This window comes from Puntigrus tetrazona, unplaced genomic scaffold (assembly GCF_018831695.1).
Source record: "Puntigrus tetrazona isolate hp1 unplaced genomic scaffold, ASM1883169v1 S000000769, whole genome shotgun sequence".
Taxonomy (NCBI): Eukaryota; Metazoa; Chordata; class Actinopteri; order Cypriniformes; family Cyprinidae; genus Puntigrus; species Puntigrus tetrazona.
Genome location: NW_025048378.1, coordinates 302,501 through 328,332, shown reverse-complemented (window position 1 = coordinate 328,332; position 25,832 = coordinate 302,501). Strand labels below are relative to the sequence as shown.

Here is a 25,832-nt window from a genome sequence, read left to right as displayed (position 1 = left end):
CCTTTTGCCCTGCAAACTGGTTTCCCCTAATTTGAGTAATTAAGCTCACTGGTATAAACCCCCAGCCGGCCCTCGCAGCTGTGAACCACGTCGGGTCGTTCTCTCCACGCAATCCAAGGAGATGTCCTGCGGTCGGTCCCGTTTCAGAAAACAGCCGGCCGTTTGGACCGCATGAGACGAGCCCCGCTGTTTTCCCACACGCCGCTGAAACACATCTGATAACTTATGACTCTCAAATCCGCGTCTGTTGACTCAGGTGCCATCTGATTATTTTTGGCCACCAGGGGTGTCGGTGAGATCGGTGATAAATGGCAGAAAGCAACCTTTTCACCCCTGTAAAGAGCCAAAGAGACAGTGAGGGCCCTGTTATAAAACCAAGCGATGTTACGAATCTAGCACCCGACACTGGGATGGGAATCTGATCCGTGGTATATCCCTGGGACGTGACTAATCTTTCATTAAAGGGGTGATAATGGGTGAAACCTTAGCTTTCGTCGGAGGAAAGAGAAGCAACACGCGAGGCTCCTCGAGGCAAAGACCTAATTGTCACACTTTTTACTAAAAAAAAAAAAATTGCATTTTCGAATCATTTTTGCAGGTTTGTTTTTGACGCGAAAGTCTTCCATTCTTAGCTGTGAAAAGGCTTTTGGAAAGGTACAAATAAGGCTGGAAAATAACAAAACAAAAACAGGTATTTATTGGATCGTTCACAGGTTATTATAGGATCGCAATAAATATAATGATGATCTACAAAGCAACATTAATATCAAGCTATTGGTTGATGCGGACAGCATAAAATCACTAATTAATAAATTAAACTGAAACAAAAACAGTGTAGGATTTTTATTAAATCGGTCGTCCCATTAATTGTTAAACCTAAGGCAAAATATATAAATAAACAAAAAACAAAACAAAAAAGTGTATTTCGTAGTTAGGCATACATATCAAAGTGGCGTTGCAACATGTATTAATAATAAAACACTGAAAAAAGCAACAAAAAATTGCTTACAATATGCAGAAATAACAAAAATTGGCAAATTTGATTAAAATAGCATTTTCTAGTAAAATGTGCAATATGGAACTTACTACGAAATGTCTTACAATTCACTGACGTTTTTGGTGATGTCACATCCTGCGGGGCGAAACCGCTCAACGTTTGGCTCGTGTCGCTTAAAAGAATACACGGTTACTACCAATTGAAAAAAGTCCCAAAGCACACATTTCGCCTCGAGTGTCGTTTCAAGCCTATTAACCGGATGAAGTGTAAACGGGTGAAGCGCTCTGAGTTTTAAAACTAGAAGGCCTTGCGCGACAAAACCCGCAGCGTCCACTCAAACCAAAGTGGTGGAAATAATTAAAAAGCGCCTCTGTGATCTCTGAATGTATTAAAACTCGTACCATGTTTGAGGTGGATGTTTTATCCGCTGTATTAAACATAAGTGATATGAAAGCGTCCCAACCTGTGTGTGTGTATGTGTGTGTGTATGTGTATGTGTGTGTGTGTGTGTGTGTGTGTGTGTGTGTGTGTATGTGTGTGTGTGTGTGTGTGTGTGTGTGTGTGTGTGTGTGTGTGTGTGTGTGTGTGTGTGTGTGTGTGTGTGTGTGTGTGTGTGTGTGTGTGTGTGTGTGTGTGTGTGTGTGTGTGTGTGTGTGTGTGTGTGTGTGTGTGTGTGTGTGTGTGTGCGGGGACCGTATTTAAAGGCACAGGACCAGAGCGTCTTAACCTGCTCTGTCCACGCCGCGGTGTGACACACACCATCTGTCGCGGTGGAAAGTGAGAGGTCGATTACGTCTATGGTAATCCCAGCTTGATATCTCTTGGAATTGAAACAATCCTGCTTGTGGCAGGTGTCTAATGCCTTCCTCCCGCACATCAAACGCTTAAAATTCAGAAATAAATCTCGAGGCTTTATGGCTAAAGCGGAGGCTGAAGAGAAACAATTGCTCCGTTTTTTTTTTTTGTTTCACCGTCAAGAGGCTTCTACAAGCCGAAAATCAAATGCGCTCCTGGCGCACGACGAGAGTAACTAATAAAGCCGGGAGACACGTTTGCGTGGCGGGCGGGAAGTGCATGCTGATTGCGCTCGCGATGCGTCTCGGACGATCAGTGGCTCCATTGAGTTTTTGACAAAACTGTGCTTCATGGTGTGAGAAGAGGCCCAGTGCGGGTGTAAATGATCCAGTGAAATGACGTCGGTGTCAAGGGACGCAGGAATAGCTGAGAGCAGACCTCGGCTCTCTCCCGTGCCCTTCAAGACGAGTCGGAAATATCCCAATTACAAGTGCATTATTGAAGAGCGCATGGAGTTGCCAAGAGATGCTGGAGCTCCGAAACACCGATCTATAAAATAGACAACGCAATGTGACTAAAATTGGTTTTACTCATTCTTTAATGTAATGCTAATCATAATTGTGGTGTTTTAAAAAAAATCTGACATCAATAATTGAACTATTTAAGTCAAATGTTTGAACTTTTATCATGAACTTATTAAAAAAGATACTTTTTTTTGTGCTAACTGCTCATTTTTTAAAGCACGTTTTGCTTTTGCGAGGATGCAAACGTTTTAATGCTTTCTTCTGAAGTTTTCATGACTCTGTGTTACATGTTATTATGCAGGTGTGCATGGGTGATGACAGATTAGCTTGGGAACATGTCTTTAATGCCATTTAAAACGTGAAGCGGTTTTTATTCAGCACGTCGAGCTTTAAAAAAAAAAAAAAAAAAAAGCAAAAAAATTCAAACTATTGTGAAAAAAAATGGAATCTGTGATAATTTAGTCAATTACATTCTGGAACATTCTAGAACACTTTCGAGTTGATTCAGCAGATTCGATTCAGCGTCAGATTTTAATAAAACAAAACTAACTTTTAATAATTACTCCACAAGACGATTAATGCATGTGCACACAGACCATTTTGAAATAAAACAAAGAATGTGCTGATAAAGTAGTTTCAGATTCGATCAATTGAGAAAAACAATGACTTATTAGATACCTAGTGAGCAGAAAGGGCTTGAATATAGAATTTTGTTTTGTTTAGTGTTTAGTCTATTGTATATATATATATATATATATATATATATATGCATATATATTATATATTAGCATATATATATATCTGAAACATTATTATTCTGTCTCTGAACCTCATGAATGTAGCTAAGCTAAAAAAACCACTAATAAGCTCAAACGTGTCAGATATGCACATATTTTTCAGTTGGACTCCATGTGTTACTGTACTCCAGCCAGAGGTGTTTCTGGATGATCAATCTCAGAGCGTCTTTTATTCTTTCTTCTGCTGTTAGTGGTGGGTCACACACTTCACCGAGTCCCGGGACCTGAAGGAAACAGACCGGCTGCTTCAGGCACAGGTTAACGCTTTTAAACCAAACAGAGGAGAAGGAGGTAATTCACATTTCATTACAGATTCTCAAGTTTTTTTAAGGTCTCTGATTAGAAGGGGTGAACAGAGGCACATTATTTCACGTTCAAACCATCAAGGCTGCAGAGAAGTGTAGCTTCTTTGAAATTTAGTGAGGCTTCACCGCAACAAAGCTTTACGATAATTTGTGGGTTTCAGCTTGTGTTTTATCCCATAGAAATGTGCTCCGCATTTCACGTGTTTCCGAATTTGCATGCCAATTAATTTATGTGGTTAATTTTGAGGTCAGTAAGATAATAATACGTATCGTTCAACAATTATGTGTTAAATTGCCAGTCGCAAACGATTACAGTGTAAAATAAAAGCTGGTATTTAAAATACAAAAATACCGCTTTAAACGTTGACAACAACTTATAAAATTATATGCAATAAAAGAAATTTAAATTAAATTAAAAAACTGAAATTAAATAAATTTGAAATTAAATTAAAATAGATGTTTATTTTAAATTGTAATAATATTAATGTAATAATTATTTTTGGTCAAATAAATGCCGGCTTGGTGCGTTTCGAATTAATCAAATACATGCATGCAATCTTATAAAATATAATTCATACTACTCAATTTGTGACTCTCTCAGCTACAGTCACAAAACGCATATTACTAAAAATGTTTTCTATTTTGTGTGCAATTTTGCAAACGTAGAAGTTTCGAATAGTCTATTTAAAAGCAAGCCTATGCAATCCGGCTCGTTTGCATATTAATCCGTATTATTATTTTTTGCGTTCATTTTACAGCTGCGGCCCAGCGGCCTACAAGCGTACAAGCCTTTCCGTCACACCCTCGGTATTAAAATACAGAAAAAGTCGCTAGTTTTTTAGCCCGGGCGATACGACCCGCCGCTACAGCCCATATTAAAACATCTTTCTACTGATTTCCAAAGTCAGTTGTAGATATTTTATTGCTTTTCTTCCCTCCGGCAGCAACACGCAGGCAGTTGTACCTTCCTTTTTGTCACGCTTATTACCTTAAAATCCTCTTATAATTCGTCCAAGCTGTCAGTGCTTTCTCAGCGCATCTCTTCTCCTCGTTTCACCCTGAAGCCCACCGTCGCCCGTGTCAGGACACATTCACGCAGAGCTCCGGTCTGAACAACAGACACGCTCTTGATCCAGAGAGCGCACGGCTGGAGTCGGTCCCGTCATCGGCGAGAGCGTGAATGAACGCACGGCAGTCAGTGAGATGGATTGATCACCGATGCCATAGTAGGACCGTTTCGGGTTTCCTCTCGTTAATGAAGCCTTCTTACAGGAACCTTGGGAAGAACCTTAAAAAAGCTTCCATGCAAAGCTTCACCACGGTTCCTCCAGACAAGCGAATATGTATTATTCCATTTCCGTGTCTGTTAGCATGACAACCGCAATGGCGTGGCTGATAAAAAAGCAATGCATGATTGTGATTATGAGCCATAAAGCGAGGTTTTAATGAGCTCTGCAGTGCTTACGCTGGCACTAGCATGCATTCATTACGAATGAAGGCCGTGGCTTATGATGTAGCACCACAGCCTTGGTCAGAAGGTTAGCAGATCTCCAAGGCACTCTTTGATTGCCGAGATGAACCAGAGCTGTAACCACAAGACATTCTCCTCACGCGAGGCCATCGGGATTTTACAGACTCTGAAAAATGAAAACCTGATTCACCCTAATTGGTTTCTTCATCGGGTATACGCGGCTTTCCGTCACTTGCTCGGCAATAGATGGTGAATGGGTGCCGTCAGAATGAGTCCAAACGGCTGGTAAAAACATCACAACAATCCACAGCACTCCAGTCCATCAGTTACCATCTGGAGAAGAAACAAGTCCGTCATCGATGTGTTTTAACTTCAAACTAAAATATGAGCCCATAAGCCAAGATATGGTCTTCCCCGAGTGTAAAAATCTCACGTTGTCTCTCACACCCACATATTTGTTTAAAGCTGTTTTGGACCGTTTCTGGCACGTATAATCTGTGCCTTTCTCTCCTCTCTCCTCCTTTTTCACTGGAGTAAGTGCTATTATGGATTATGGAGTTGGCGGTTTGAAGAAATGCCTGAATTATGGATTTGTTTGGTACAAACACGCCGCTTTCGACTTCACACGCCACTGACTGATTGACTAAACGAGTGGCGTGCTACTGTGATGCATTACGTCTGGACTCTCAATCTGACGGCACCCATTCAGCTGATGAGCAAACGACGCAGTGCCGCTCTTCCCTAAACCTGACGAAGAAACCAACTCATCTCCAAAGTAGACGCATAAGCAAATATTAATCACAAGTTAACCCTCATCGGTTCCTTTAAAATATACACTAAAGGGCGAAATGTTTTCCTCCACAACAACAGTGTGTCCTTTCAGCCAATCTGCGGGACTCCGTCTGTATTAGCTACTAAATAAAAGGCAAGGGGATAAAAAAAGGCACCTCAGAAGAGTTTTTCAGCTTATATTTCTTCTGAAATCCACAGTTCAAAGCCCGAATCAAAGCGCAGACAGTTTGATAGCCTCGCCGACCCTATACGGCGGTGTCTCAAAACATACCCAACTGCCTATCTAGACAGCATTTTGATGTGGGCTAAAATGGTCACTGGTATGACTCAACCTATGTAGGCAGCTTACTAGGTTTTGAGACGCAGCACAGCTCTAACCTCAGTCTCTCTCTCTCTCTCTCTCTCTGCTCAGAGTTTGATCTTCACTCAATGAAATCTGACTCTTCATTCACTCGCGCTCGTGCCCTCGGAGGGAACAAATGTCAATACGACATAATGGAGCGTACGGACAACTTTCATTAGCGCTCTCATCTCGCCTCGCGCTGATTGACAGTCGGACACTTGGCGTTGCGGCGCGCGCGGCGGCTCCGCGTCTTCAGAGGACCCCCGTCTCGTTTTTGACCATTTCGAGAGTCCGCAACCCGCCGAGCTGATATGCGCAGGGCGGCTTTCCTCTGCCGGTAACCTCAGAAATACAACAGAGACACTTTCGCGTCGTTCCCAGCCAGCTCTCTTCAGAAACGCGCGGAGATGGATCTTACGGGACTCTACCTGCTTCATCTCAGCTTCGCCGGTAGGTGATGTGCCGCATGCGTTTCATCTCCTCCACTTACTGACATCAAAGTTCCGCAAAACACAAAGCTGACGCGACGCTGAGAGTTTCTTTCTTTATTGGCCGCGCGCGCTCGCTTCTTGTCTAGAATAATAAGGACGGATCGAACTGCAATGCATTGCGAGCGCGACGACCTGCTTTCTTTATGATTTATGAATCCATATATTTTGCGTGATCATTCAGCTAATGAGGTGTTTGCTCAGGTGTGAAAGGTTACAGCTTTCATCGACATTTGTTCTAACAGTCAATGATCTACTTTTGGTAAAATCATTGCTGAACCTGCTACACTTTTAATTGCTGCTTTGAATATAAAGGGGTGCCGAACTTGCAACCTGTAATAAGCCCATTGCACTATTTGAATGTAATCACTCGGGTGAAGTGGGAACAAAGGCTATGCATCTACGTGAACTCTGTTCTTTTGTAAAGGATGCAATGTGTTGTCACTGACCTGAGATTTGTAGCCTGGGCTGATTGAAAAGCCTGGGCATTTGAGCAGATTGGATTTGTACAGGATGCCTCTGTGTTGCTGCTAATATAATTAGGTTTTCAGGTAGACTGTCTTGAGTGTGTGTGTGTGTGTGTGTGTGTGTGTGAGAGAGAGAAATCAGAGGATGTATGCATGCATCATAACAAACGCATTTGCATGTTTTGAAAACGGATTCACAGATGAAAGCTTTAAAAGACGAGTTCACGAATGAAACTGAGAAATACAAAAGAAACATAACCACCATGCTTTTTTTTTTTAACACGTTACCGTGCTTTAATACGGCGGTGAGAAAACTTCAGTCATCTCAAAATGCAACACCAGTGAGGACCGGACCCAAAGCTGACCATTTCAAAGGGTTTTATGTTTTAATGAGCATAAAATATTTAATTTTCACATTATTTTTTAGCCTGTTAAGGCAATACAACATTCGATATTCCTCCTAAATCGTTATGGCACCAAAGCCGTTGTTGAATTACCTAAAGACCGTTCCTTTGTGCTCCTAAGAAACACTGAGAAACTGTGAGTTAAAATCTTGCTCAGTTCAACAATAAAGCTCTCTTACAGTGATGCACCTGTTTCTTCACGCCTCGGCTTTCAGTATTTATTTTTGTAACTCTTCAGTAAAGCGTCTTAAACCTTGAACCAAACGAGCCAGCAACTTGTGATTCAAAACGTATTCATTTGAGCGTCAGGCTACGCGGAAGTTGAAACGTTCTCCCGTTTTTCCAAAGCCCTATTTTTCATTTTCCCGTCGTTGCACGAGCTCGAGTGAAGTCCGTATCTGACTCCCTCCATTATGACCGCCACTCAAGCTCTTTTTCGTGTGTGTTTTGCGAAGCGGTGAATATAGGGCTCAGCTCCAGTTCTGCAGGTAATTCTGCTGTCGCTCAAAGGGACCGAAAAGCAGGCAGTTTGTCAGCGATTAGCCAAGGTAAAGATCGATTCGTGCTCCGAGAGCTCGTAAATTAGGAACTCTATCAATGTCCATTAGCTCAAGCCACGACTGACACATGCTAATTCTGACCTTGTTGTTACGAGAATGATATCATTATCGGTATTGGCGCGGGCTTCCGTCGCCATCGGTCATTTATGGCTCAGGTTGTGAGAGCATTGTGCTTGGTAGCTCGGGCTTTGGCTGAAATATGCGCTTCAAAGCCATAATCAAACTGTAGAATTGCATCCGACAGCTTGAAGATCAGCCTCTCTCCGGCGGCCTGCTCAGTGTCTCTCTCGCCGTCTGACGCCTCGCGCGCAATCAGAGGAATATCACGCTTAATGAAGTAGCTCGAGGAAACTTTCGTGAAGGCTGTCATTAATAGACAAGGGTGCCGTTTAGACATAGATAAGTCATACTTCTTTAAGATTTTAGGATGACAGAAAATAAGTCATGGTCACTGTCAAACGGTCATTTTTTTCCGGAGACAAAATATTTATAGAATCGTATAGAGAAACCTTTACAGAGAGATTTATAATCGATGTTCTACAGCCTGCATTAGTGCCTGACTAGTATTTAATGGTCTCGTCTATGGAAGTGTTTCTTCAGTGATTTTTTTTCAATGAAATCTATCTATCTATCTATCTATCTATCTATCTATCTATCTATCTATCTATCTATCTATCTATCTATCTATCTATCTATCTATCTATCTATCTATCATCCATCTATCATCTATCTATCTCATCTATCTATCTATCTATCTATCTATCATCTATCTATCTATCTATCTATCTATCTATCTATCATCTCCATCTATCTATCTATCTATCTATCTATCTATCTATCTATCTATCTATCTATCTATCTCTATCTATCCTATCTATCATCTATCCATCCATCCATCCATATCTATCTATCTATCTATCTATCTATCTATCTATCTATCTATCTATCTATCTATTATCATCCATCTATCTATCTCTATCCATCTATCTATCTATCTATCTATCTATCTATCTATCTATCTATCATCCATCCATCTATCTATCTATCTATCTATCTATCTATCTATCTATCTATCTATCTATCTATCTATCTATCTATCTATCTATCTATCTATCTATCTAGCTATCATCCATCCATCCATCTATCTATCTATCTATCTATCTATCTATCTATCTATCTATCTATCTATCTATCTATCTATCTATCTATCTATCTATCTATCTATCTATCTATCCATGCTTCCATCCATCCATCCATCCATCCATCCATCTATCCATCCATCCATCCTCATCCATTGAAAACAGTGGGCATTTGAGCAGATTGGATTTGTGCATCGCTCTGATTCTGATTGGCTGAGAGGTCTTTTTGTTGTTTCATGGATTGTTTAATTTGTTTTTTCTCTTTGAATGGAGTTATATAGCCTTCACATGTGCTGTTTGTTAATAAAGATTTGCCGCTGGCTCTGATGTGGTTAAACACAAGCTATAATTTGAGCTAACGGGCGGTCCCATTATTCATTATTCTGTTATTTGTTCCAGGGCAAATTTTTGTGGCTTTATATTTTTAAATATAACTTTAAAGTTGTATCAGAGCGCTGCCTTTGTACTCTTGACTGAATTGATTTTTATAACTGTTAACTTTTATAATGTCTGCTGGTGTTTATCACGTATTAGTCTTCAATTAACAATAACAAATATTTTATACAATAGTGGTATTTAATTAATAATAGTATTTGGTATCGAGAAAGTGATTTTAGTTACATTGTGATGGTGACGAGACACATTTCGGCAATAAAGACTTTTATATTGAAAGAGTCAGAAACAAGGTTGTTAACAAGGAATATATTTTACATTCTTCTTTGTAAGACGCAGTTAACAAATGCACTGAGCATTTGAATGAAATCACCCTGAACAGATGAAAGGATGGACATTCAGTGGACATTCAAACTAACGTTTTATTGTGAATATGAGACTGAACGCTGTATCAGATCTCCCTTACTCCACGTCTCTCATAAAATCCTACTTTACATACTATAGAGATGAAAACAGTTCTACTTTTTTTCTGTTAGTAGTGATGTTTTGCATCTGTTGACTCATCCGGACTGTCATTTGTTTTGAGTAAGACCAGCACTGATTTGAGTTTAATCTTTTGTTCACTTTAAAAGCGGTACTGTCTCTTTAAAAGCGACGCTCATGACAGACGTCCAGCTCTTTCCGGTCACTCAGCGCTATTTAATCTCATTTAAGTGTGTGTTTGTGCGATCACGAGTGTGCTTCCCACTAGAAAGACCTTTCATACAAGTATTTATTTATTGTCATTATCCGAAAAGTGTAAGGAGACGTACTTTCCCTGCAACATCCGCAAGTTTTAAACACATTTGCATTGTCTCATCAGAAGTGGTGTAGCACTGTGCTTCACTCACGTCACAGTAGTTCTGGTTTTAGTTATTGTCCGTTATTAAACGATCAAACTATACGCCTTAACATGCCATTACTGATTAGAATTCAGAGCGGCTGGACTTGAGAAATCTGAATTGAATCTCCGGCTGGTTGCAGTGTTAATGTGTGAAGTCTAAAGGGACGCGGTGATACAGCTGTTGCATGATAGCAAAATCGCATTGGTAGTGATGGTAGAGCATGGTATGCATCGATTGTATCATTTTATTATTGATTTTATCTACATGACAAATGCGTAGAGCATTTAATGTGACAGAATAATGCCGCAAACAGCACAGAACTCGCCCCTAGAGTTATTATTTATTTATTTTCTTGCATAGATCGAATACATTCATGAGTTAACTGTCATTGGCGGTGAAGAAGCTGTTCCAACTTCAGGAAATTACACTGAATATTAATGGTTCATTTTCTCCGCTGAATCCACGGATGGCCCGAAGTGTGATATCTCTGAAAACGAGTAATTAGTTAAAAGTAGACTTTGAGCGAGCCATTAACCCTTATTAGACTGGCATGCACGTGTGCTGCAGACATGAGCGCTACCTCAAACCGTGCAGCTTGCCGAGGAGAAGCATGCTATTACTTTTACAAGTAATGAGAACTACACCTGATCTATCTCACAATTTTGACTTTTTTCCTCAGAACTGTGAAATATAAGAGTTAGAAAGTCAGAATTGCGAGATATAAATCGTGAGGAATACATTTGGAGGAAAAAAGGCAGAATATGTAGTCAAAACTTTGTCATTTTTTTTCTCAGATTTGTGAGATATCCAATTTTGAGGAAAAAACCCCAAAAAACGTCAGAATTGCAACTTTATGTCTCGCAATTCTGACTATAACTCGCAATTGCAAGTTAATATTACTGGCGAAGAGTTTATTACTCTGAACTGCATGTTTATATCATGCAATTCTGACTTTATATCTCGCTATTATGACTTTATAACTCGCGGTTGAGCTTGAATCGCGCAATTCTGACTTCATAACTCGCGACTGTGTGTTTATTTCTCAGAACTGCATGTCTATATCATGCGATTCTGACTTACTGTCTCATGGCAGTGAGTTTATTTCTCAGAATAGCAAGCTTGTATCTCACAGGCAGATTTGTGCGATAAAAAAAGTCTCGATTACCTCCATTTTCGTCTCATTCGGTGGCGGAAACGGGCTTCCATGCCTGACGGAAGTTGAAATGGACCAAAAAAAACCCATCTCGAATTTTTTCTCCCTCACACTGCCTGCAGAAACCGTAAAAACCTATCGACGGCCTTGTGATTTATCTGCATCCGTACGATATAGATCTATGTTAAAATGACAAAAAGCCAGTATCGCCAGAATCAATACCAATGTCCCCCGTCATATTTTTCATGGAGTGGATAACAATTTTTACTGGTTGCACGGCGTAATAAGCCATTACAGACACATCACTCGCCGCTCAAAGAAAATATTACGCCGCTCTACTAATAAATGGGAGCTTACGATGAACTCGAAGCGTTCGGCGTCCACACGGCGTTGTATATCTCATCTGACGATAATCGATGGAGTGCATCGGTTGCCAGGCGCTCTTGACGGCCCGATAGCCCATCGATTGCGCGGTTATCAGACTTTGATCCAAATGAGTCATTGGCTTTCATAATTCCTCCTCTCTTTCAGGCCGAACGCATTTTTAGTGTTTAAGCAGCAGGGGCGGCTTTCAGATTTAAGAGTGCCAGCGTATCATTCGCTCTGGCAGACCGGGGTGTTAAAAGTCAGAATGGGTTGTAACGTGGGCTACCTTCGCCACCTCGATTCTGCTCTTATATTCAGACGTCTGAAGCGGTTCTTACGTTTAATTATAGATGCTCCAGACCCCGCAGTTAAGCGGCCTCTCTGCCATTCATTTAACGTCAGTCAGTTTGATGGTTTTGACCTTTCATGCTGACATTGTTCAATTCTTCACATTATCATCTGCCTACAATATTAAACCGTAATAGCTCCAAACAGTACATAATATAAGGAGTTAGATGGAGGCACAGTTGAGGACTGTAAGGTTCCCTGGTTAGGATTAATCTTAGTGGCAGGTCATTTAAAACGGTCGCTGAGCAGTGGAATGGAAATTAGCCCGCAGCCCGAAACACTGCGTGCAGAGGGATATTTGCTTGGAATAAAAGGTTAGATCACTTTCCCCACCAGTCCTGTTAAGAAATTCAGGAGATGGCTCCGGGGTTAGATGACTACGGTGTCCTCTGAGGGCCAAACAGAGGCTCATTAGTTGAGTGATTGTTGACAGGTACCCCGGCACAGAGAGATTGACAGATAGAGCGCGTTCCTGGCGGACATATATGACGGACTGCGACAACTCGGCCCATTTAAACAATTTCCAGAAGACAAAATTGACATGTACTTTGACATGAAAGAGCAGTAAGCTCTTTTACTACTTGGATGTCTTCGGCAGCTGCGCTGTGAGTCTCACCAAGACCTCCTCGTTGCAGTTCGCGACCAGGTCGCTGGGGTGCATTTGAAGGAATGGGTCAAAATGAATGCATTTTTCTTTTATGCCCAAAATCATTAGAACGTTAAGTAAAGATCATGTTCCACATTCCTACCGTAAACATATTAAAGCTTCAGTTTTGATTAGTTGTATGCATTGCTAAGAACTTAATTTGGACCACATTAAAGGTGATTTTCTCGGTTTTTAGATGTTTTCGCACCCTCACATGCCAGATTCGGATGATGTGACTGGTTTGACTTGCATTTACTCACTTGAAAAAAAAAACATATCCAGTATTCCTCAAAAGCAAAACTCTCGATAATTAAATATGCAAAATAATGCAAATATCCTTTACACATTTAATCCCGTTTTATTACCAGCGTCTCTGCTTGGTGATCCAATTCAACCGTACTAATCAGCAAAAATATTTTTGATTATTTCCGAAGAGCGTTGCACTTCCTGCTCTGTCCTTTGCTGAAAGGTGTGTTTGGGCTGCAAACTCCACCGTGCAGATGTGAATTTACATTTCATTCAGCCTGAGGCGCATTCGTTTCACTTTTGGCGTGAAAGGGCTTTTTTTGCATTTTGCCAAAAATATAATTATTTAACGCAAAACCAAACAAGGAAGCCTAGCTTAGATTTAAAAAGTCATGCAAAGGTAAAGCAAAGCATTGCTTTCCGTAATGCGTAATTAGTAATGCAATTACGTGCATGTAATTATAATTGTATGTAATTAGTTACTTTTTAATGCATTATGATATTTCGATGCAACACTAGTGATCAATTGCTCAATCGCTTTTAGAACAAATGAGAATGTAAAACATATATTTGTTCATGAATTATTGAAGCTCATGCCGGCTTCCACTCTGAGATCCCTGGCTCTGTTGGTGGTGTTTTTGTACGATTTAGGTTAGCTTTAGAACGTTTTTTTTTCATAATATTGCATTGCTCTCACTGCACGAGTTTTGTGTTTCTACATTTACTGACCCTTGACCTGTGCATGAGTTTTTTTCCTTCGGCTGAACACAGAAGACGATATTTTAAAGAACCGCTGCTGCAAAACAGTTCCCGTTAACCATTGACTCCCATAGCTTTCCCCCGTGCTATAGAAGTCTACGGCTACCGTCAATCGTTTGTTTACCTGCATTCTTCCAGACAAAACATATTTAATAAGATACCTAATGTCATATTCAACACATAAACAGATTCACAACTATAACCTTTTATTGCGCGAATCTATCAACGTCAAAGCCTCCAATAAACGCCCGAGTTCTTGGACTCGCAGAGCGCTCTTCGCTCCCTCGTTCGAAAGTTCCTAATTAGATCAGAAATATTGTAAGAAACATCTAGTTCACAGCATCTTACTGTTATTCGAGACCTTTTGCGGTGCAGCTATTTATTGAAGCGCTCGTCTGACTGCTGTGTTTTCGACAGACGCCCGGGAGCTAGTAATAAACGGCAAGTCATAAACAAAAATCTCTCAGCAAATAAACCTGGGGACTGCGCATAATAAAGGCATTGATCGCGGCGGGAGATTTGATGTCTGTCAGTGTCTTTCAATTTAAAGGAGGCGATTTTGCACACAAGTAACCGTTTTGATGGCCGTGGCGGTGCTTTAAATGAAATGAATTATTAGACAAAGATCCCGTTGAGTGTTTTGGCCGTGTTTACTGTGACGTTAGCACGCCGGATCAGCGCGCAAACACTTTTTTCGTGCAGCCTGCGTGGAATTTTCCGATTTCGAGCGGCCCTTTGCGACGCATCACCTGTTGGCCATCTCCACTTTCCGCTCTAGTTTTTCCTGGCGGTTTATGGCGGCGAGCATCTCGGCAACGGCGCAGGACGTCGTCTTTTCCATGTAAATGCAAATGCGAATGGAGAGGTAATGGACAAACAGCTCGGCTACAACTCTGAATATCGCTCTGCATGTAAACGTGGCCGGCTTCTCTGTAACACAACTTCAAATGGAGGGCTTCGGCGTAAGTGCCAGTTTAAGACGAGCAAACAACCGTAGCCGGAGTCTGTGCCGGAGTCTGATAGTACGGCGAACACCGGGGGGGCTTGTGTATTTTCTCAAGAGCCTCAGCGGGATCTTTGGGATTCTGCGTCGTTCCCACTGCTCCTGCGTAGTAGGTTTCGGGGTTTTTTTAACACAGCAGCGGTCTCGAAAAAATATGCGGCTGTTTTGATCTGTCTTTTCTGAACGTTTGCTATGAAACCTCCTCGGGCGTCCCTTAGGGCGCCGCGAAGAACGGGACGGAATCTCAGAACCCAATCATAAAAATAGAATTGTGGCAGGTTTTTAATTAATAAATCAGAAGTAGGCCAGCGCACGTTAATCAAATGGCGACGCGGAGCGACTTTGACACGAGAGTCGCTCCAAAAACATTTCTTTCGAGAAAAAAAGCTACCGTCGTGTCATATACGCAACTATTTCACGGCAACCTGTCAAAATAAAAGTTTGGTTAAACTTGAAGAAATTGTGACAGAAATATATTAGTGGTGTACAGTGGAAGGTACTACTACTGTAAAATGATTTAAAATTGATTTTTATTAATAATCACACAGATTGCAATTTTTACTGTTGTGTCAAAAAATGTAAGGGTTCGTTTGTAATTAAAAAAAATATAAGTAATAAAATAATCAATTAATTAAAAGTGTATAAGAATTTAAAAAATACATTTTAACAATTTAATTTAAGCAAATAAGTAAATAAATACATTAATTAAAAAATAAATAAATAAATAATAATAATAATAATAATAGCAATATCAGTGATAATGATATTAATTGAGAAATAACTAAATATTTTAAACAGCTGAAATTGAATTTGAATTGAATTGATTTGAATTTAAGCAAACAAACAAACAAACAAACAATTACTAGATAAAAATGTCAAGACAAACTTTAGCTTGAAGCCTAGCCTGAAAATTTAAAGAAGTTGCATAAAGATTAGATTAAGATTTAGTTGATAACATGTATTATAATAATATTTTTTAAGCAGTATTGTTTAAATGTAAACAGACACATTTGAATTCAAGCAAACAACAACAGCATTGACATTAATGCAGAAAAATAGGGCACTAAAATGTTTAAAGGGACATTTCCGATTGATAAAACGAAAGGCGATTATCGAAACAGACTCCACAATAACCGAATTGGGAAAAATTGAACGGAAAAAAACATGTAAAGGACCCCCCCTCCCGGATCTGACGGGACCTCCTGAAGGTCAGCGTCGTCCGGACAGAGCTTCTTTTGTCAGCCGCTGAGCAGAAAGTTCTGTCTTTAGCCGGATCCTGGGGGAAATAATCTCTGGAATTAGATGTCAGGTCATTTTCTCAACAAGAACCAGTCGATTTTTTCGGTAAGGGGGCCTCAGATTGTGAAGGCCTTTCTTGCATGTTTTTGTGGTTGTGTGTGTGTGTGTGTGTGTGTGTGTGTGTGTGTTTGTCTGTCACGGCGGGTTAGATCCGTTGACTGATTCTTGCCTTTTAGTTTTTCTCGTGAAGAGCTGTTGTCTTCTGGGCTTCCCTAGAGACGGACTCCAGCTCAATCTGAAGCAGTCAGAGGTTTGCAGAGCAGGCTTTTGACATGAAAGGCTCAACAGGCCCTTTATTAATAATATAGAACAGAGTAAAAACCTTTATGAAGTGTTGTTAGAGAGCGAAAGGCAGGGCTGTTTCTGACCGAAAATTGATTTGCGTGACACACCGTGTTTGCTTTGCTCGGCGATGTCTGATACATTTTAATTCCTCTTCATGTTTTCACCTTGGTGAATTAATGCCGGGAATATTCCACATGCGTTGCTACCTGATGGAGATTTGTTTTTTTTTTAATGCATCAGATAAACTGGGTAACAGTCAGCTTTCTAAGATAAAAAGTGAGATTTTTTTCCTATAGCGGGTGATTTGTATGCCTTTGAGTTGAATCACGTCTCGCACATCAACGAGATTCATATAACTGATGCATGTTTTTGCCACTGAAATAGAAAGAAATAGATATTAGTTCAGAATTGATGCTTTATCTTTCGATTTTGTGTTTTTATTTATTTATTTTTGTAGTTCTGTGTCGGAAATCAGCTTAAACGATTATACATTGTCTTTTAGTTTTATAATTAATCACATAATTAATTATTTACAATTATAATTAGCTTCAATTTTACAAGCCTTTGCTTTAGGCAATTATTATTATTAACAATAATAATAATTAGTGTTGTCAAACAATTGATCATGACTAAATCGTTTACATAATAATTGAGTGTGCGCGCCGTGTTTATTTATTATGGATATAAAAATGCATACACGTGCGTGTATTATGTGATATTTATATACACGTAAATATTTTCATTATGTGTTTCTTCATATATGCATCATAAATATACACAGCGCACAAACATACTATGTAAATTATGCAAACAAAAATATTTATTTTTAATGCAATTAATCGCAGTACTACCACTGCTACCAATAAATTAATTTTTAATATTTATGTAAATAATATTTATTTATTTAAATAGTATATAAATAATATTTATTTAAAGATTTATTATTAAAACAAAATATTAAAATAAAATACTGCAATTATTCAATATTTTTTAATTAATTAATAAATAAATATTTTATTAATTATTAAATACTGCAATTATTAAATATTTACAACATCAGTATTGCACATATACATAATTATTAAGCAACCTAATATTATGTTGTGCATATATAATAAAAAAAACGAAACAGTCGTGTTAAAATAAAGCATTTCTCACCTGTGTGTTTCACTATTAACTCACTGCCAACTGCGTAAAAGGATGCACTCTTCCGATTTATTTACCCGTGAGAAGGCTGGGTGCTTTCAGACGGGAAGAACCACAGAACAAACTCCAGAGAGAGCGAGTGAGGGACTATGAGGATGTCACCGGTAGAACAGTGATGGATGCGGTTGTCTGATCTCATTGTAGTCTCAACACAGAGTTTATGACAGCCAGAATGAACGAGCTCCTCGTTCTGAACGCTCACACGCCGTGCATTATTTTCCTTTTAATCACTTGCTTTGGTGAACGTAAATTCCGGTTCGACACCGGTGGCGCTTAATTAACAACGGGCCGCTCGGATGTTTACATGACGCTTGCTTATTGCGTGTTCGATGCGGTGCGCCACTGTTTCTAGAAGATTCGGCTTTTGGCTTGGAGCTGTAATGAAGCAATCAATCTGGAGCGGTGTGGCGCGGTGGTTAATGATCTGATAACGGGGAGGTTGAACTGTAGGTTTGAACCTGACAAGGGCTCAATTTATCACCAATGTGCACCCGAGCAAGACTTTTCACCTCGACGTACTGTAGACGAACGTGTAAGCATTGATGTATGCGTGCTGTATTTAAAAAAAGGCGTAGAAATGGCTTTCACTCAGCAATCGATAGCAAAGTTCACCAATAAATACATCTGAAACGTATTTTTTGCGTTTATTTAATAATTGTAACTATTCACGTTTCGGATTAAATGCCAGATTTAAATGTGGAACGAATCAACTTTATTGCCAGGTGTGTTTAGACATACGAGGAATTCGTTTTAGTGAAAGAAAACTCTACAGTGCAACAAGACAAGACAGATAATAATAAAAAAAACAATTATATACAAAATTTACAAAATAGCAAAAATACAGTATATACTATAGACAAGTACTAGTATTTATTTAATCTTTGTTTTATTTATTAATTAATTTTTTTGACATTGAGACTATAAAATGTAAGAAAAACACAAGAAGTTTAAAAGGACATGGCAAGACATTTACAAGCAGAATGATTTCATTCATTTGCATGCATTTTTATGTACTATTTCCGCTGTAAGAAGTATTTATTTAATAATTACAGCTACTTAGATTTTCATCTAAAGGGCAGATTTTGACTAAAGTAACTAAAATAGGTTTAATAATAAACAGTAAAAGCGGGAATTATTATAAAACAAGCTTGGAATACACAAACGCTCTTATTTTGAAATCCTCCGGGCGGTCCATTCAAACAAAAGAGGAAGATAAAACACAATATAAATATGGAGTGGCATGTTTTTACTTTAAAACGTGCAACGGTTGCATCTATTGCATTCAATCTTTCCCGTTTTGAAGTTTAATATTCACATTAAGCCGTATTGTGATGCTCGCTGTCTGGCCCCAAAATTTATGCCCTTCTGAAAATGCTAATTAGGACATTCATATGGACGCCTGTTACCGCCGCTGAATAAGTAAGAAAGAAAGGTAAATGCATCTCTTTATACACATTTCTGACTTTTCTTATAATTCTGACAAAAAACACAGACTTTGTAAAATGTAAAAGCCAAAGTTGCAATTGTTTTTTTATTTTTTATTCAGTGCCGGAAACGCTATTTATGATATACTCAACAACAAGAAGACTTTTCAAGGTGTTCCGTTTTCTGAATAGCCGCTTAAATTTTACTCAATATAGAAATGGTATTGGAATAAAGCACACAAGTCTCGGGCCGAAACATCCTTCAAAACATCATTGAAATACCTCTTTAACTGTGAGCTTCTCTCCAAAACGCCATTCTATTTGCATCAAAAAATGTCTAATCAATAAGCCCGTGAATGCGAAGGAAAAATGATCCTTGGAGAGTTCTTATCTCAATGGCTCAGATGCTCTGCAGACAAACCCGATACCCAGAGTTCAGAGAGCGCTGGAGACTCATACATAACATGCTAAATATATTTAACCCCATACAGCCCTCTTCGGTTTAACTCAGGGTCACGATGCTTTTCAAGAAAGAGTCGTCTGAGCCCGCCCTGCAAGAAATCCTTTTCTTACTTAGATTTCTTTCCAGCCAAAACATCTAAATGCAGACGGGTTTTTCTAGGCTTGTATAAATAACGGTCTTGTTTTAAGAAAAAACAAGTCGGAATGAAAGTGGGTTTTGCATAAAACAAGCAAGATAATGTGTTTTCTGTGTGAAATAAGATTATTTTACTTAATCCAGATAATTGCTTGCCTTAAAGACAAAACGTAGCATAAGTCTCTGGCGTCCCCGGAACGTGTCTTTAGCTCAAAATGCCCCTCGGATCATTAGTTATATCGTTTTGAAACCGAGTAGAAGCAGAAAAATGCTGATTTTCGTGCCTGTCTTTTTAAATGCAAATGAGCTACTATTCCTTGCCCCCTTTTCCCCTTTTTTGTCACGTTTATCGCGTTTTAAACCATATTAGTTTAATCTGATACGTTAGTGCACACGGTTCTCATTCACACACAAGTTAGAAAAACAGTTGGTTCATCATGTCTGTGAAGGTAAACAGCTGGGAAATAAATTGCACATTAGATCTTTGCGGCAGCAGTAATATAAGTTACCGTAATTAAATCAATGAAACCACTGATCTCTTGTCTCGCCTGTGGCTCTGTTAGCGTGTTTCGCTCAAACGTTCGCCATGGCATTTGAACTGGTAGGCCGTTGTCGCTTGCAAAAACAAAATGGCGCTGCTTCGGGTGGAAACTTACAGATCAAGGCAATATTATAATCAGATCCCTTTGCAGCATCACAAGGAGAGCGCTAGAAAAGGCCTGCCGAAAAAGTTACTGGGTTAGTCTTTTCATGTTTCCTAGGTTTGCATTGATTTTAGCTTTTAAAACAGGGAGAAGTTAGATTGTGAACTTTAAGCTATCTAACTTTGAAGAAAGTTTATAATCGGGCTGTTTTGGGTCACCATTGACTTCCACAGTAGGAAGAAAAACATATTTGGGGAGTTAATAGTGACTCTCTTCAAAATCTCTTCCTTTGTGTTCGGCAGAACAAAGACATTCATACAGATCTGGAAGCACTTGAGGGTGAGTAAATGATGACAGAATTTTCATTTTTGGGTGAACTGTTCCTTTAAGATATTTTGGCTGGAAATAAGACCAAAAATGTAAGTAAGAAAATATTTTTTTGCTGTGTAATCTTGGGTTCAGGCCACAGCACCTAAGGTTTTATTGTCCAATGCGCCAGGAATAATGCTGGATTATTATAGTCAGGAAAGGCCCTGAATGTCATGATTAATAATATACCATCAAGCCATACACAATCTTCATCCATTATTGCGGTATGCTACTTCATTTTCTAGATCACGCTTCGGTTTAGTTGACTATTTTCCTTCAGCCTGAGAGAGCTTCACTTCAAGGTCATAGCACACATAACTACTCTCATCTGATGAAAGTGATTAGATTATCTCCACATAACATTTGCACATACGTCGATGGCAGATGCGTCATCTCTCGAGTGTCTGCGCCGTTCTTCACGAGCGCTTGAGATGAAATTGAGGGTTTCGTTCTTTTGGAGTGATTTATTTATCGCACCGTAAGGCGTTTATTGTGTCTCCTCCACTTCTGTCACGATGCGACTGTTGTTGTACATAATAGTTTTGCGTCTGACCGAACCTCTCACGTTCACCATGGCTTGTTGGAGCTAAATTAGCTGGGGGAAGGAGAACGTCAGTAAGCGTTTGATGGTTCGGTGTGAATAGTGATTAAGACTAGTGGCTCGGAGCCAAAGACCTGCCTCTGGAGAGCGCTCGCTCCATATTAGACCTATTTACACACTTTCTCACCCAGAGTCAATGGGAATTAGCTTTAACTTTAACTTAAACAGTCTGAAGAAACCAGAGCCCATAAGCAGCCGACTTTCAAGACCGCTTGAGTCTCGAGTGTAAAGACAAATCACAAATGAGATCTTTGTAATAATTTCTTTCTCTAGACAGCAGTGAGATTAAACGGAGGACTAATGGAGCACATGCACGTCTGTCTCCTCTGGTCTTTCGGGTGATGTCTCCACGTCGCGAAACTGTGTTTAGAGTTGCTGATTTTTCATGTAAACATTTCTCATCAGCTGCTTCCAAAACCAAACGGTCCCAGCTATTCAAATGTATTTTTGTAGTTGTAAGTTCTGACTGATGTTTCTCTAAAGCTGATACTCAGATGAAACATAAACGAGGACTCGTTAAATCTCCATTAAGGGAAAAAAACCTGCCATAATTCATCAATATGTCATAACCTTCTCTGGCTCTAAACCTAAAGCGAGGCCAGAAACAATAATATCACTTTTTACTTTCCTATCAAATTAAGATGTAGACAATCCAACCCAAGCTCAGTGGAAAAACGCAACATGCTCCTACGCTTTTGCAAACCGCCAAAAATGCACCTATACATAGAGGTTTCAAGCTGAAATAAACAGCAGTGTCAGCCGAACACCGGAAATGCCTTGAACAATACTACGTTTAGATCCTAAAATACTTTCCCATAGTGCATGATTCTCAAACTAATGCATTGTGAAACTTGCACCACATTATCAGCCCCCTATCAGCTTTTCTGACATGGTAAACTTGCTCTGTGGCGCACCCGGTACAGCAGTACACTTCCTATGCGAAGCGCTCGAATACGGGTCCTGTGAAACACGAGTCATGATAAAAGAGCTCAAGATAAAATGTTGTGTTTTTATCTCACATACTTCCAAATACCAGGATGCGTTAACATTTAGCGCCATTCACTATTTGACTGCCGTGATTTGTACATGACCTGGCATGGCATAATAAAATATAGCCAAACAAGCTACTAGTTCCTAGTTACTTGATGAAAGCAATCTGATTATGTAACTCGTGCTTTACCCCAAACGCTGATCACCGTGACGTTCATCAGTTTCGGTTGAAACTAAAAACGCTTTAGCGCCGCCCACTGGACATTTCACTTAGAAAGTGTTGCAAAATACAATATAATTCTATAGTTTTGCAGAAATGCCTGTGTTTGGGGTAAAGCATGAGTTACATAATCAGATTACTTTCATCAAGTAACTAGGAACTAGTAACGCATTACTTTTTTTATTTCAATCAAAAAGAAAGGGGAAAACGAAAAAAAGCGCTGTATTGTCACTGTAATCAATGTAATGATGCACCAACGTACTTATACACCTCCACAAACATACACTCCCACAGCAATAAATACCCAATTGTGTAAATGTATAACTGTTTCACGCTACTAATTTTTCAAGTTAACCACCCCACTTAAAGAAAACGGTTATGTTCAGTTAGCGTTGGCGACCAAGGACTTCCAAATCTGAACGAATCTCTTTTTTGCTACGGTCATCCCATATTTAACTGGTTGGATCTGATTAGAGCTATTCTTCTCTAAGAAGGGGGCTCGGCCTAAATATTGCAATAATAGGGCCGGAGGAAAATCAAAGTATGCATTTCTTTTAATAACTTACTAAATAGTAATCAGGTGACCTTAACTACGATGTACTTACATTTAAATCAATGCACTTATTCAGCACATTATATGTTTTCACATTGTGCATATATTTTCATTAATACCTATTTGTAATGATCTATAATATATTTTACATTACAATCCGTCCATTACACCTTAACCCACCCTTAAACTTACCCATACCACCAAACCTGTTCCTAACACCTACCCGTATCCCAGCAAAAGTGCATTGCACTTATTTTTTGGTGTACGTACAGTACGTAGTAGCTAAGGCCACCTAATACAAAGTGTGACCAAATATTGCAAATGGCATTTCACGTGCCGCGCCGTTTGCATCTTCAGGCGGCACAAAAATAACATCAATTACGTAGCACCTTAAACCCGACGCTAAGTAGCTTTATTTCAATTAATGATTAGCATGAGAAAAATATACACACAACCGTAACGCGGTACATGTCGTACCTAATAAGTCACATTTGATAATCCTTTGACAGCTTCGTCATGCAGCTCGGTGAGGGTGACGAGACTCATTGGCAGGCGGCTTGGCGTCGTTCGTTGTTCTGGAAAATGCATAAGTGATGTGTGAAAACTTTATCTCCGGCGTGCAACGTAGCTGCAGAGGAGCGATGCCGGTGCCATATGTTTCAAAGAGTTACAGAGGCATTTTGGAAAGGAACACACGCACCTGCTAATGCACATTACCTGCTGTAGAGAGATACAGATGCTCTGTGGGCAACCAATGTGAAGCGGCGAAGAGTCTCAGAAGACGCTCAGCTGGGGTGAAGAGTCAACATATGGCGCGATGCTTCCTCACTCGGCCGGGGATCATAGATACTCTCTAAACTTCAGTGCAATGAAATCATGGTTCTCTTTAAGAGCGAAATGCGCTTTCTGTGGGCGACGGTCTCCGCAGGATCCAACTGTCCTTTACCGTCTCTAATGTGAAAGTTGGCAGGTGAATCATGTTTTTGTGAGTCTGAAATAACAACAACATCTTTCAGCGTCCGTGTCCGCTCGATGCATATGTTCCATTAATTCAGAGGCGGGTTATATCATCAAGAGATGAGCAATAGGTCTTAAACACTCTAGAAGCTCATTTAAAATGTAACTGTATGTATTAGTCTCTTTAATGTATTACGTTATGGTAATACGGAAGTATGATTCAACGAGAGAACAAGTTGAGAACAACCGCACAAAAACCTGCAATGACGTTGGCTTTTCATACAAAATGAAAACGCGTCTGATATTCGAGCAGCTTTCGCTCACAGGCCTTTCCATTGCGTAACTGCGTCTTTTCAGTTTTGTGAATATTGGTTGTACGAGTTAAGACAAAACTTTCTGACACATCGTCATCATAATCATAGTAATGCTTTTTTAACTACTTTTCCACTAAAGTTTTTGTTTTTTAATTATGATGGTCGTATTAGCTGATTAAAAAAAAATATTAATTGAAAAAGGACAAAAGTAATTAAACATTCATGATAGAAGAGGTGTATTTTAATATTAAATTAATTTAAAACATTTGCAAAAAAAAAAAAAAAAAAAAAAAAATATATATATATATATATATATATATATATATATATATATATATATATATATATATATATATATATATATATATATATATATAATTTATTTATTTTATTTTTTTAAATTTTTTTAAATTTTTATTTATTTATTTATTTTTTGTGCAAAAATAGTGCAAAGACGACAGCATTGCATTCCAGCATTCTTTTTTTATCTGGAACGTTTTAATTAAATTAATTGACAAATTAATACATTAGTTTTTTTTTCTTTAATTATTTCTATGCTAGGAAGAAGCATGTCTATCTCAGTTGAACAGGAGTGATGCTGAAGCTGAAAGCAGGTCAGTGAGGAGTGGGACTGGATTCGGGCTAAAAAATACCGGCAAGCTTTGAGGTCTTGAGACCTATGTGACGTTTCGTTTGCATTCAGCCCATGTGTTGAGTCTAGACCCGACCAGAGAGAGTGTTCTTCTCGGTGTGTGTCTGGCTGCTGAAAACTCTGCACAGAGGCGATGTTTTGGTAAACCACTGCTCTTCGAGCATCAGGACCAGTTTGACTCTATCCCTGAGGGAAGGGATTTCTTTTAAACATTAAGTTAGTAAAGGCCACCTAAGTGTTTAAACAAAGGTGGTTCCTAGCAACATATGGCAATGAGCGTCGCGGTTGCTATAGTTACCGCAACTCACAATAAATGCATACGTGTTTTGATCCCTTCGATTTATCAAGGTGAAATAGTTACTAAAGGCTTTATAGCAACACTTAAGGGAACACTTTAGCAGCTTCCTTAAGTAAACCCTTTTCGTGCAGCTCATGTTTCACTGAGGACACCCTCAACCTCATAATTAAGGGTTTCCATGCGCCCGGACATCACTGACTTTCCCTTCACAAGTTCATAGCGCTTTACTATTTCCCCGAGAGCCCAGCAGTGTTCAGATAATGTAAAGCGCGAGCTGTATCTCACTGACGGCGTGAAATGGCGTGACATTCTCACGTATGGCCCGTGTTCAGCAGATTTACACCACCTTACTCCCAGCGAGGCCATCTCTTGACATCATGAGAAAAATGAGACGGCCTTGCCGATCCTCATGACGAGACGCCATGAAATTACCTACTCTTAAATCATTATAATAGCCATCAATTACAGGCCGGTAGAGACAGATGAAGAGCATTTATGGTATTTAAAAATAATGCGGTGCTTTGAAACTGTAGCGTCCAATA

At 39.4% G+C, this 25,832-nt stretch overlaps 1 protein-coding gene across 1 annotated transcript in view; it reads left to right on the top strand.

Annotated features, from left to right (window-relative positions):
- Window positions 1-3,095: 3,095 nt before the first annotated feature.
- The window catches only part of gfra4b (GDNF family receptor alpha 4b), a 60,342-nt gene continuing 37,605 nt past the window's right edge, over window positions 3,096-25,832 (top strand). The window contains 2 exon segments of the mRNA XM_043233186.1: window positions 3,096-3,404; window positions 6,094-6,474. Of these exon segments, the coding sequence (XP_043089121.1) occupies window positions 6,432-6,474 (43 nt within the window). The 5' untranslated portion in view covers window positions 3,096-3,404; window positions 6,094-6,431.